Consider the following 12,125-nt stretch of genomic DNA (forward strand, 5'->3'; position numbering starts at 1 on the left):
GGACAGGTGTGAAGAACATCGGAACAGAGGAGGCATGTGGGAGGAGAAAGATGATTCTAATCCAATTACATTTTTTTCCGTGATTGGTTAATCATGTGAGATTTCAGACCGTATAATATCGGGGTAATGGTGGGAAAATATTCAACCATTTCATTCAACATTTGGATGTTCTGACGAGATGTCATTCGTGTCGAATATCATTCCTGTCCTCCGCACAACTGCACATGCGCAATATTGTTTGGACGCGGAACTGTCAATTTATGTAACGAGACTCACAATTCAACAGAACACCGGCTGTGCGCACTGCTAGCTGTTAGCGCTGTTAGCTGAGAGTGAGAGAAAGTCACGTATTGCCGCCACCGAAATGGGTGATTTTAAGCTACCATACGAAAGTATTGATGTTGAGTCTGATACTGAATTACTGTTTCACATTTGATGGATTTTCACGTTTGATAGATTACTCTGCGCCCTGACCGCTGTTGGAGCGACATTGCCTCGGCTCGACAGTAAGCCTCGCCCACCGAATTACCTACAGAAACATAAATCGTGCAAAGGATGGAATTGAATTAGAGTTGGAATAACCCTGTTGTGTCTGATGATTTGCAGACATTCATGCTGTTATACAGTCACAAATAGCCATTTTACGGCTCTGCTGATGCGTCGCCATAAAACCCCTTTTTACGGCGACGCGTAAAGCTGAATTTGCAACTGTATAACCAGCATGAACGTCCGGAAATCATCAGACACAACAGGCTTATTCCCTAAGTATACAACAAGGAAATGATTTGACAACCTGAGAAGGAAGCAATAGAGAACAAACAGACAAAATGCCAATAAGAAAATCAAAAACAATAATCTGACAAAACTCCACACTGTGAATGAGGGGGCGGAATCCAAAACAGCTATGAGAATCCCATACTGCGCTGGCTATAACACTTACTCTGACACACAGCGTGGCTGTCTAACCTCTTCTGATAATCACTAGTCCCCTTATTGCACAGCCACTCAGTTTTTGAGAACTGCCTCCTTCAAACAGATTTTCCATACAGTATCATACAGTTTGTATTTCTTAAAACTTATATTGGCATCCAAAACATAATCAGTGATTTGGAAATGTTCATGTAGCCACCCTCTGGTGTGACTGAAGAAAACTGGCTGTAAAAGTGATGATTTACTGCAAATTCATGAATGGGTGCCAATAAATGTGTCCAGCATACATTTTATGTTTGTAATTTTTGTTTAACTTTATGAAAACATTTTGTTTTGTTCTTGCTGCCAAATAACTTTGGCTGTTTGTTTAATATTTTGAATAAACAAAATTGCTTTGTCTGCATTTATTTATGTCCATACTGTATGTTCAGCCTTGTTCTCTTGGTCATTACTCAAAAACTCATGGCCATAACTGAAGTTAGGTGCTTCAATCGACTGGTAAATTGAGAATCTTGACTTGCTCAGTTTGTATTCACCACAGTGGTCTTGTACAGCATCCATAAAACATCAGATGAAGCCTCAATCCATACATTGATGTCAAACTCCAATGTACCCCAACTGATGAACAAGACCTTGAGTTACTTAAACAGACCCAGAGGGGACAATCTACCTCTTCTGACAGAGGATTAATTATGGTCTCAGATTTGAAGGTACTGATTTTCTTCCTCGCACCACACTCAACCTCAAACCTGCCCAGAGGTTGTCGCCTGATAAAGCCAACAGAACCACATCAGCCGCAAAAAGCAGAGATGTAATTCTGAGGTCAGTGAGCTGGACACCCTCCTGCCCTGACTGCACCTTCAAATCTTGTCCTGAACATGACATAAATTCAGAGGATCCTTGGATACCACTGGAATTACTTTTTATCAAACAAGCAGATGAGGAATATCAACTTGCATTGTGAAGGAGCATCACATTGTGACCATGTGGCCTGTTTCTCTGTGCATGATCCAGCATGCAAGTGTCTGAGTGTTGAGTACCCATAGTAGCTGGAGAAGATCAAGCAGATCTGGCTGCAGCAGATGATTATTTTAGAGATGTGAAAATTGACCAGTTGTCTGCCTGGGTGGTTGCCATCTGGGACCCAAGGCACGTCTGTGGTGTCATGGATGCTGCAAAGAGCATCACCAGGACATGCTCCTAAACATGATAAGGGGCAGCCCTAGTGGAGTCCAACACTTACGGGAACAGGTCTGATGTGATATTGAGAGTACAGAGGCAGGTCTTACTTTGGTCATATCGAGACCCTATACTCCCACAGCTCCCCCCCCCCCACCACAGGACACCTTGAAAGATTTGGCCTGTGGGCAGACCATCAGCTAGTTGTAATGAAAATGAAAATGAAACTGGAATAGTGCAAATAATATTTGCAGAAGACAAAACTACAGCCTACGAAGATTACAAATCAAGAATGAATACAAGAATAAAACAGAAGAGGCATACAGGGACAAGATGGCATAAAACACTAATCTCAAGCTCCAAAATCATTGAAATATAATGAGACACTTGCCTCAAAACTCTTTAAGGACTGCACACAAAAATATAACATTGAAGATAGCTGGAAATCACATAATCACCAACCTCTCAGAACAACAAGAAACTCAGAATTGATGTAAAATGCAAATAATCATTTAGAAGAACATGACTTCATCAAAAGAGAAATAAATAAAATACTGAACAGTATAAACAAGCTTGTAATTGTCAAATAAATGTCCCAAATGGAAGACCTGACCACGAAGAAGAACCCAGTAAAAAAGCATTTCAGTTTACGGTGCCAAGCTGCCAAAGGCATTGCAATCAAAGAAACCAAGGAATATTAAGTCATCAATGGCCAACATGGATGAGCAATAAATAAGAAAAAGCAACAGAAATAATAAAGTATTCATACTTTGCAAGATCCTAGCAATATGCACCATTCAGTGATCATCAGACAAAATGAACAGCAGAATACCTTTAAACCAAGCTGCATACAGAAGCACAACTTAACATGATTTCATTTTCAGAATATGACCAGAAACAGCAGGCACATTATCAAACTACAAGCTACACGTGCTGAAGCTAGACATGAGCAAAGCTGTTGTCACCACATGAAAGCATGAAAATGAAAATCCAGCAAAAGCAGCCACAGAAGATGTCACACCAAACCTTCTGTAAGACCACACAAATAAAAAACAGGAGTATATGGACACTGACCAACAACAGAAGGCCGGGCAACAACAATCAGCCACAAACTCAACCAAGTACAAAAGTTACTACCACCTGTTGTGGAATTTCTGCGATGAATGTCACCATAAAATGAGACTGGCAGCTGAAGGAGCATTCAGGAGTCTGACATATCGATGCAGAGAGATTTTTTTTTTTTTATTAAAGCAGAAACAGATGGACCTGGAGAAGTTCCAAAAGGTACAGCATGCAATGTACCCTCAGTGTTGTGTGGGCCGCTGAAGAGGAGGTACTGCTGGCCCACCACCACCAGATGGCGCCCTGCTTGGAGTGCGGGCTTCAAACACGAGAGGGCGCCGGAACCACTGGGACTGACAGCTGTCGCTCTTCATCAGCACCAGCTGTCACTCATTCAACCCATCACCATAAAGGCCGGACTGCAACTCCACCTCCTCGCCGAGAAATCATCTACCATACAGGTAATTCTCTGCTGAATCTAAACCGAACAACAGTCTGATCTCTTTTGCAGCCGTTTTCCTGTGACGGATTCCTTGTCTGCTGTGTTGGCGTTTGGTGTGGACTGCGATGGCTTCGCCTCCCACCCCACCCAGATAAGTGGTTGTCTCAGGAGCTGTCCGAGTGTGTTATTGGAGGTGGAGGTTCTCCCTCCTAACTGAACACAGACTGTGGGATTACTGAGTGTGCGTACTCACACTCATCAAACTGTTTCTGTTCTCTGCCAGCAGTACCAGGTCTGACTGCTGAAGACAGTGGCCACCTGGGGCGCAGGGCTTGGCGGCTCCGGTGTTCTTCAGATCCGTTGGTGGTGGAAGCTGTGTGGGTTCCGGCTCTTCTATCACCAGACGTCTTCTATCTTTGAGCCTGCCACACGCCACCTTGTGTATGATTGACATTCCGCAATATTGTTATTGTCTGTACTTCGTTGTGCGCTTCACAACATTAAATTGTTACTTTTTGGCTTATCCATTGTCCATTCATTAACGCCCCCTGTTGTGGGTCCGTGTCACGACACCTTCCCAACAGGATTTCTCGGCCAGCGTCATGGATCCCGAGGGGCGTCAACCATCGCTTGAACAGCCAATGGAAGAGCGAGGTGGACAGGCGCCAGCAGGAGGCGTGTTAGGTGAGCTGCAGCACATCTTAACCGCCTTTACTGCTCGGTTAGACTTAGTTACCGAGCAGAGCATTGTTCTCAATCGAAGGATGGAGGCTCTCACCGCCCAGGTGGAAGCGTATGCTCAGGGCGCTGCTGCAGCACCTCCTCCTGCTGACCGAATGCCAGAGACAGACATTCCACTGGTCGTTCAACGAACCCCCCCACCTTCCCCTGAAGCATACATAAGCCCTCCGGAGCCGTACGGAGGCTGTGTGGAGACGTGCGCGGACTTCTTGATGCAGTGCTCGCTCGTCTTTTCACAGCGTCCCGTCATGTACGCGTCAGACGCTAGCCGGGTGGCTTACGTTATAAATTTGCTTCGAGGAGAGGCACGCGCCTGGGCTATGGCGCTCTGGGAGCAGAATTCACGGCTCCTAATGATTTACACTGAGTTTGTGAGGGAGTTCCGACAGGTGTTCGACCACCCTCATAGAGGCGAGACCGCTTCAAGCGTGCTGCTGTCGATAAGACAGGGGTGTTGTAGCACAGCGAAGTATGCAGTCGACTTCCGCATCGCGGCAGCGCGAGCCGGCTGGAATGCTGTTGTGCTCCGCGCCGCCTTTGTAAACAGACTGTCTCTGGTCCTTAAGGAGCACCTGGTGGCGAAGGACGAGCCGCGGGATTTAGACGGGCCTATCGACCTGGTTATACGATTAGACAACCGATTAACAGAACGTCGACGGGAGCGAGACGAAGGACGTGGTCAGGCACAAGCCGTCCAACTTCCTCCCGGGTCCGAAAGGAAGCCAACTTCCCCACGCTCCACAGCCAGGGCTCTCCACGTGACGACAGCTCCCCCTGCTGACGTTGCTATGGAAATGAGCAGGGCCAAAAAGCGATCAGATCAGAGACAAAGGAGGCTGATCCGTGGAGAGTGTTTTCTCTGCAGCTCAACCGAGCACATACAGAGAGAGTGCCCCAAACGGTCAAAACAGCAGCACTCGTCCTTAGAGACTGGGCTAAGGGTGGGTCACAATACCCACGCGGGGAAACCCCGAAGATCTGCACGTATCCCAGTCACGATCCTGAGTGGGGATCTAACCCTTCACGCCCCAGCACTGGTGGACACGGGGTCGGAGGGGAATCTGCTGGACAGCAGATGGGCAAAGGAGGTTGGGCTCCCTCTAGTGGCCTTACCGTCACCATTGTCGGTGCGGGCACTAGATGGCACCCTTCTTCCACTAATCACACAGACACAGCCCGTGACTTTGGTTGTTTCTGGGAATCACAGGGAGGAGATTGTGTTTTATGTAACACCTTCTACCTCCCGAGTGATTTTGGGTTTTCCATGGGTGTTAAAACACAATCCCCGGATTGATTGGCCGTCTGGGGTTGTGGTTCAGTGGAGCGAAACCTGCCACCGGGAGTGTTTAGGATCCTCGGTTCCACCCGGTGTGACAGCTAAGGAGGAGGTTTTAGTCCCCCCCTATCTGGCGGCGGTGCCAGCCGAGTACCATGACCTTGCTGACGTCTTCAGCAAGGATCTGGCACTCACGCTGCCCCCACACCGTCCGTACGATTGTGCCATTGATTTGATACTGGGCGCTGAGCACCCATCCAGCAGGCTGTACAACCTCTCACGCCCGGAACGCGAATCAATGGAGACCTACATCCGGGACTCGTTAGCTGCCGGGTTGATCCGGAACTCCTCCTCCCCGATGGGTGCTAGTTTCTTTTTTGTGGGCAAGAAGGACGGTGGACTCCGTCCATGCGTTGATTACAGAGGGCTGAACGAGATCACGGTTCGCAACCGATACCCGTTACCTCTGTTGGATTCAGTGTTTACGCCCTTGCATGGAGCCCAAATTTTTACAAAATTGGATCTTAGGAATGCGTATCACCTGGTTCGGATCCGGGAGGGAGACGAGTGGAAGACGGCATTTAACACCCCGTTAGGTCACTTTGAGTACCTGGTCATGCCGTTCGGCCTCACCAGTGCGCCCGCGACGTTCCAAGCGTTGGTTAATGACGTCTTGCGGGACTTCGTGCATCGGTTTGTCTTTGTATATCTAGACGATATACTCATCTTTTCTCCGGATCCTGAGACCCATGTCAAGCATGTACGTCAGGTCCTACAGCGGTTGTTGGAGAACCGGCTATTTGTGAAGGGCGAGAAGTGCGAGTTTCACTGCTCTTCTTTGTCCTTCCTGGGGTTCATAATCTCCTCCAACTCCGTCGCCCCTGATCCGGCCAAGGTTGCGGCGGTGAGAGATTGGCCCCAACCAACAAACCGTAGGAAACTGCAACAGTTCCTTGGCTTTGCGAATTTCTACAGGAGGTTCATTAAGGGCTACAGTCAGGTAGTTAGCCCCGACAGCCCTGACCTCCACTAAGGTCCCCTTCACCTGGTCGGATCGGTGCGAAGCCGCGTTTAGGGAGTTGAAACGCCGGTTTTCATCTGCACCAGTTCTGGTGCAGCCTGATCCTACTCGCCAGTTCACAGTGGAGGTGGATGCCACTGACTCAGGGATAGGAGCCGTGCTGTCCCAGAGCGGGGAGTCCGATAAGGTTCTCCACCCTTGTGCCTATTTTTCCCGCAGGTTGACCCCGGCTGAGAGGAATTATGACGTCGGCAATCGGGAACTCCTTGCGGTGAAGGAGGCTCTTGAAAAGTGGAGACACCTGTTGGAGGGAGCGACGGTGCCCTTCACGGATTTCACGGACCATCGGAACCTGGAGTACATCCGGACCGCCAAGCGGCTGAACCCCAGGCAAGCCTGCTGGTCACTGTTCTTCGGGCGCTTTGACTTCCAGATTACATACCGCCCCGGGACCAAGAACCAACGGTTGGATGCCCTGTCCCGGGTGCATGAAGAGGAGGCCAAGGCCGAGTTGTCAGACCCCATAGAGACCATCATCCCCGAGTCCACTGTCGTGGCCACTCTCACCTGGGACATGGAGAAGACCGTCCGGGAGGCCCTGACACGGAACCCGGACCCGGGGACCGGCCCGAAGGACAAACTGTATGTCCCACCAGAGGCCAGAGCTGCGGTTTTGGACTTCTGTCATGGTTCCAAGCTCTCCTGTCATCCCGGGGTGCGCAGAACCATGGCAGTGGTCCAGCAGCACTTCTGGTGGGCGTCCATGCAGGCCGACGTCCGGGACTACGTCCAGGCCTGTACCACCTGTGCCAGGGGCAAGGCTGACCATAAGAGGACTTCAGGACTCCTCCAGCCCCTACCGGTACCTCACCGCCCCTGGTCCCACATCGGCCTGGACTTTGTCAAGGGCCTCCCGCCATCCCAGGGCAAGACCACCATCCTCACGATAGTGGACCGGTTCTCCAAGGCGTCCCACTTCGTGGCCCTCCCGAAGCTCCCAACGGCCCAGGAGACAGCAGACCTCCTGGTCCACCACGTCGTGCGCCTGCATGGGATACCAGCGGACATCGTCTCAGACCGTGGCCCTCAGTTCTCCTCTCAGGTCTGGAGGAGTTTCTGCAGGGAACTGGGGGCCACCGTGAGTCTCTCGTCCGGGTATCACCCTCAGACAAATGGACAGGCAGAGCGGGCCAACCAGGAGCTGGAGCAGGCCCTCCATTGCGTTACCTCTGTGCACCCGACGGCCTGGAGCACCCATCTGGCCTGGATCGAGTACGCCCACAACAGCCAAGTGTCGTCAGCCACTGGCCTCTCCCCGTTTGAGGTGTGTTTGGGGTACCAGCCCCCATTGTTTCCACTTGTGGAGGGAGAGGTCGGTGTGCCCTCGGTCCAGGCCCACCTCAGGAGGTGCCGCCGGGTGTGGTGGACTGCCCGTTCTGCCCTGTTGAAGGCCCGGACAAGGGCCAAGGCCCATGCAGACCGCCGGCGTTCCCCGGCCCCTGCATACCAGCCTGGGCAAGAGGTGTGGCTTTCAACCAAGGACATACCACTCCAGGTCGAGTCTCAGAAACTGAAGGACCGCTTCATCGGACCATTTACAATCCTCAAAGTCCTCAGTCCTGCCGCGGTGAAGCTGAAGCTGCCGGCTTCACTGCGGATCCATCCTGTCTTCCATGTGTCGCGCATCAAACCTCACCATATTTCACCCCTCTGTACCCCCGGACTGGCGCCGCCTCCTGCCCGGATCATCGATGTGCAGCCGGCTTGGATCGTGCGCCGGCTCCTGGACGTCCGTCGGAAGGGCCGGAGGTTCCAGTATTTGGTGGACTGGGAGGGGTATGGACCCGAAGAACGCTCCTGGGTGAAGACGAGCTTCATCCTGGACCCGGCCCTCCTGGCCGACTTCTACCGGCGGCACCTGGACAAGTCTGGTCGGGCGCCAGGAGGCGCCCGTTGAGGGGGGGGTCCTGTTGTCCATCACCATAAAGGCCGGACTGCAACTCCACCTCCTCGTCGAGAAATCATCTACCATACAGGTAATTCTCTGCTGAATCTAAACCGAACAATAGTCTGATCTCTTTTGCAGCCATTTTCCTGTGATGGATTCCGTGTCTGCTGTGTTGGCGTTTGGTGTGGACTGCGACGGCTTCGCCTCCCACCCCACCCAGATAAGTGGTTGTCTCAGGAGCTGTCCGAGTGTGTTATTGGAGGTGGAGGTTCTCCCTCCTAACTGAACACAGACTGTGGGATTACTGAGTGTGAGTACTCACACTCATCAAACTGTTTCTGTTCTCTGCCAGCAGTACCGGGTCTGACTGCTGAAGACAGTGGCCACCTGGGGCGCAGGTGTTCTTCAGATCCATTGGTGGTGGAAGCTGTGTGGGTTCCGGCTCTTCTATCACCAGACGTCTTCTATCTTCGAGCCTGCCACACGCCACCTTGTGTATGATTGACATTCCGCAATATTGTTATTGTCTGTACTTCGTTGTGCGCTTCACAACATTAAATTGTTACTTTTTGGCTTATCCATTGTCCGTTCATTAACGCCCCCTGTTGTGGGTCCGTGTCACGACACCTTCCCAACACTCAGAGCCTTCTGTCTTCCCATTCTGAGAGAACTGTGTTAAAGCCCTCCGCTGTAAAAAAAAAAAAAATCATAATAGAAACATGGCCTCTAGCTAGTCCGGGCCATGATTAAATATGATTAAATGTTTTGTCGTAAAAATGGAGAAACACAGTAAGGATGGGGATGATCTTCGGCCGATACATCCTTTCTCCTTACACTTGTATAAGGAAAACATATTTTTTTCCTCTACACCACCCAAACTGAAAGAGAGAAATCTGAATGCAAAGGAAGAGTTGAATGAGGAAGACATAATTACAAGAAACTAACCAGAGTAATGGAAGGGCTACAAATACAGAAAATCACTGCTTGATGCACTAAAATATATGAAAAGAAGAATGTAGCCTTATGATAGATGCTTACAATTAGGGATGGGTATTGATAAAATTTTATCAATATCGATACCATTATCGATTCCGCTTAATGATCCGATTCCTTATCGATTCCCTTATCAATACTTCTTGTGAATTTTCTGTGTACTAAAAGTAGGCTTTGCAGGGTTTCTATGTCAACATTTTATTGTTTCTTAAAGTAAATAAATATGAAATTGGTCACTGGATCCTTAAACTCTGGACATAATAAACTCTACATGGTGGATCCTAAATAGAAATAAACAAAATCTGTAGTTTTTATCAAAAGCATTTCATTTCAGACATTAAGCGTATGAAAGTCATGCCATACGTCTGAGCTGAGCTCTTGCAGCTGGCTGTGTTGCATATCAGGATGTAATTCATAAAGAATGCAGGACGTCTCATTTTGGGAGGAAAAAACGTTTTAGTGGATTGTAGTTTATTGTCTGTACAGTGTTTGGAAAGAGGTGTCATTTCATTTAAAGCTGCAATTCATTTTGAAGTTATTAATTCAGACTGGACTGTGTCTTGGGAGACAGCTGAGCAGCATTTGGAGCTGTGCCAACGGAAAGGAGGACGATTCTCGTTTCCTGACTGCAACAAGACAAGAGTTCCAAGAGCAGCGAATCAATGAACCAACGAAGCAGCGGATCAAAGCACTGCTTCATTGATTGAAGCTTCAAAGTGGAGTTGCGCTGCAGAGCGGTTGGTTACAGACCCGCTGCAGCATCTGCAATCAGTGTAGAGAAATGATCATTTTCCAGACAAACACCCTCAAAAACAACGGCCGCTCTGAAGGACTGATAAGGGAATCGTTAAGGAAAAAGGCTGTTGGTGGATTGAGTCATTTCTTAATACCCAAAAAGAACCGGTTCTCAATACCCAACCCTACTTACAATAACATAAAATATTTCTTCCACCACAAGAAAACATCAATCAACATAATAATGCACATGATCAATCCATTTATGAGCAGCATTTGTCTATACACCAGTGAACTATGGACACTGACTAATGACATGGAACACATGATCAACATTCTTCATCAACTGCAGCTCAGGAAAATTTTTGGTGTCCCAAAATTGGACAACGTAAAGAATGAAGACATCATGACATACACCAAACCATGGAGCATTATAATAAAAAGATGGTGACTAATGCCCTCACTGAATTCGATAGAAAACAAAAGACCAAAAAGCAAACCAAAAACAATATGGATCTCCCAATCAGGATCCAGAAAAAAAAAAATCAACATCAACAGAAATGACATTAGGCATGTGATAGAACTTGCTAATGACAAATCAGTTTGGAGAAACTTGTAGCGCTTTCAATGCCTGAAACACGAGTGCCTGATTTATTTATTTGATTTAGCACGCAGATGAATGTATATTTAATGTATAAAATCCGTTAATATATTATATTAACCATCAAAAATACAAGTACTGTATTTTCCAGAGTATGTCACACTGGACTGTAAGTCACAGAACATCTGAAACTAGTAAGAAGCTTGACTTATCCTATGGAAAACACAGTATATGGTATCAAGCTTATTATCAGCACTCAGCCAGCCTATGTTTGGGACAGAACACTGCTAAAAACATAATCTTGAGTTTAACCAGATTAAAGTCAGGTTTTCCTACACCAACTCAATGTGTAATGATTTTTTTTAAAATTGACATGATCTATATTAGTTTGCTAAAATATTTATAATATGACCCTTTTATAATGACTTAATTACCAATGTTCTTAAAAAAGATATTTCGCTGGCAGTCAAATACAGAAACAAAGCAGTAGTAAGGTGAAAGTGTCTAAATTTGTGGATTTAATTTTCATGCCATGTATTTTTCTCTCCTTGTGAAGCTGTTTGTACTGTTTATACATAGGTTAATACCTTGGCATCCAGAACTTTCTGCCACTGTGGAGTCAGATAATACTTGATTCCGTTGATGGCGCCATCCAAGGTGATGCCACGGATGAACAGGATGGTCAAAACCACATAGGGGAATGTGGCCGTGAAGTATACCACCTGGACAAACACACATACGTATGTAGTCAGTAAGAACATGTATTTAGCATGTTCGTGCTCATCAATTGGTCTTTCAGAGTGAAAGAAAATCGAATTCCAGGTACTGACCTTTCCAGAGGATTTAACGCCCCTGATGAGACAAAGGAAGACAACACACCAGGACACAGCAAGGCAACCCAGGATAGGGAGACGCACCTCTCCAAAGTTCCCAATGTCATCAGAGATATTCAACACATAGTTTCTGAGAGAAGAAAAGATGACATGTTTGGATCCTTTACTAGAATTCTTGAAGTTTTAAAGTGAGCACAGGGTCTTAGCTGTTCTTAGGACCACGGTCTCCTGGACAGAGAACAAGAATACCTAGAATCTGCTGGAAATTTTCTCCCAGTGTGGAAGTCATATCCTGAGAGTGTATTTATACCAAGCGGTAAGCTTTGATGGCTGTTCATTAACTGGTTGTTTGAGGCTGGCTCCA

General features: G+C 47.8%; 1 protein-coding gene across 2 annotated transcripts in view; it reads right to left on the bottom strand.

Annotated features, from left to right (window-relative positions):
- slc6a9 (solute carrier family 6 member 9) overlaps positions 1-12,125 on the bottom strand; it is a 304,297-nt gene that overhangs the window by 51,485 nt on the left and 240,687 nt on the right. For both annotated transcript variants that reach the window (XM_034183550.1, XM_034183551.1), the window contains 2 exons: positions 11,759-11,891; positions 11,516-11,650 (listed from right to left, as the gene is read on the bottom strand). In XM_034183550.1, coding sequence (XP_034039441.1) covers positions 11,516-11,650; positions 11,759-11,891 — 268 coding nt within the window. The remainder of the gene's footprint in view (positions 1-11,515; positions 11,651-11,758; positions 11,892-12,125) is intronic.

The sequence above is a fragment of the Thalassophryne amazonica genome, chromosome 12 (assembly GCF_902500255.1).
Source record: "Thalassophryne amazonica chromosome 12, fThaAma1.1, whole genome shotgun sequence".
In the NCBI taxonomy this organism is placed as follows: Eukaryota; Metazoa; Chordata; class Actinopteri; order Batrachoidiformes; family Batrachoididae; genus Thalassophryne; species Thalassophryne amazonica.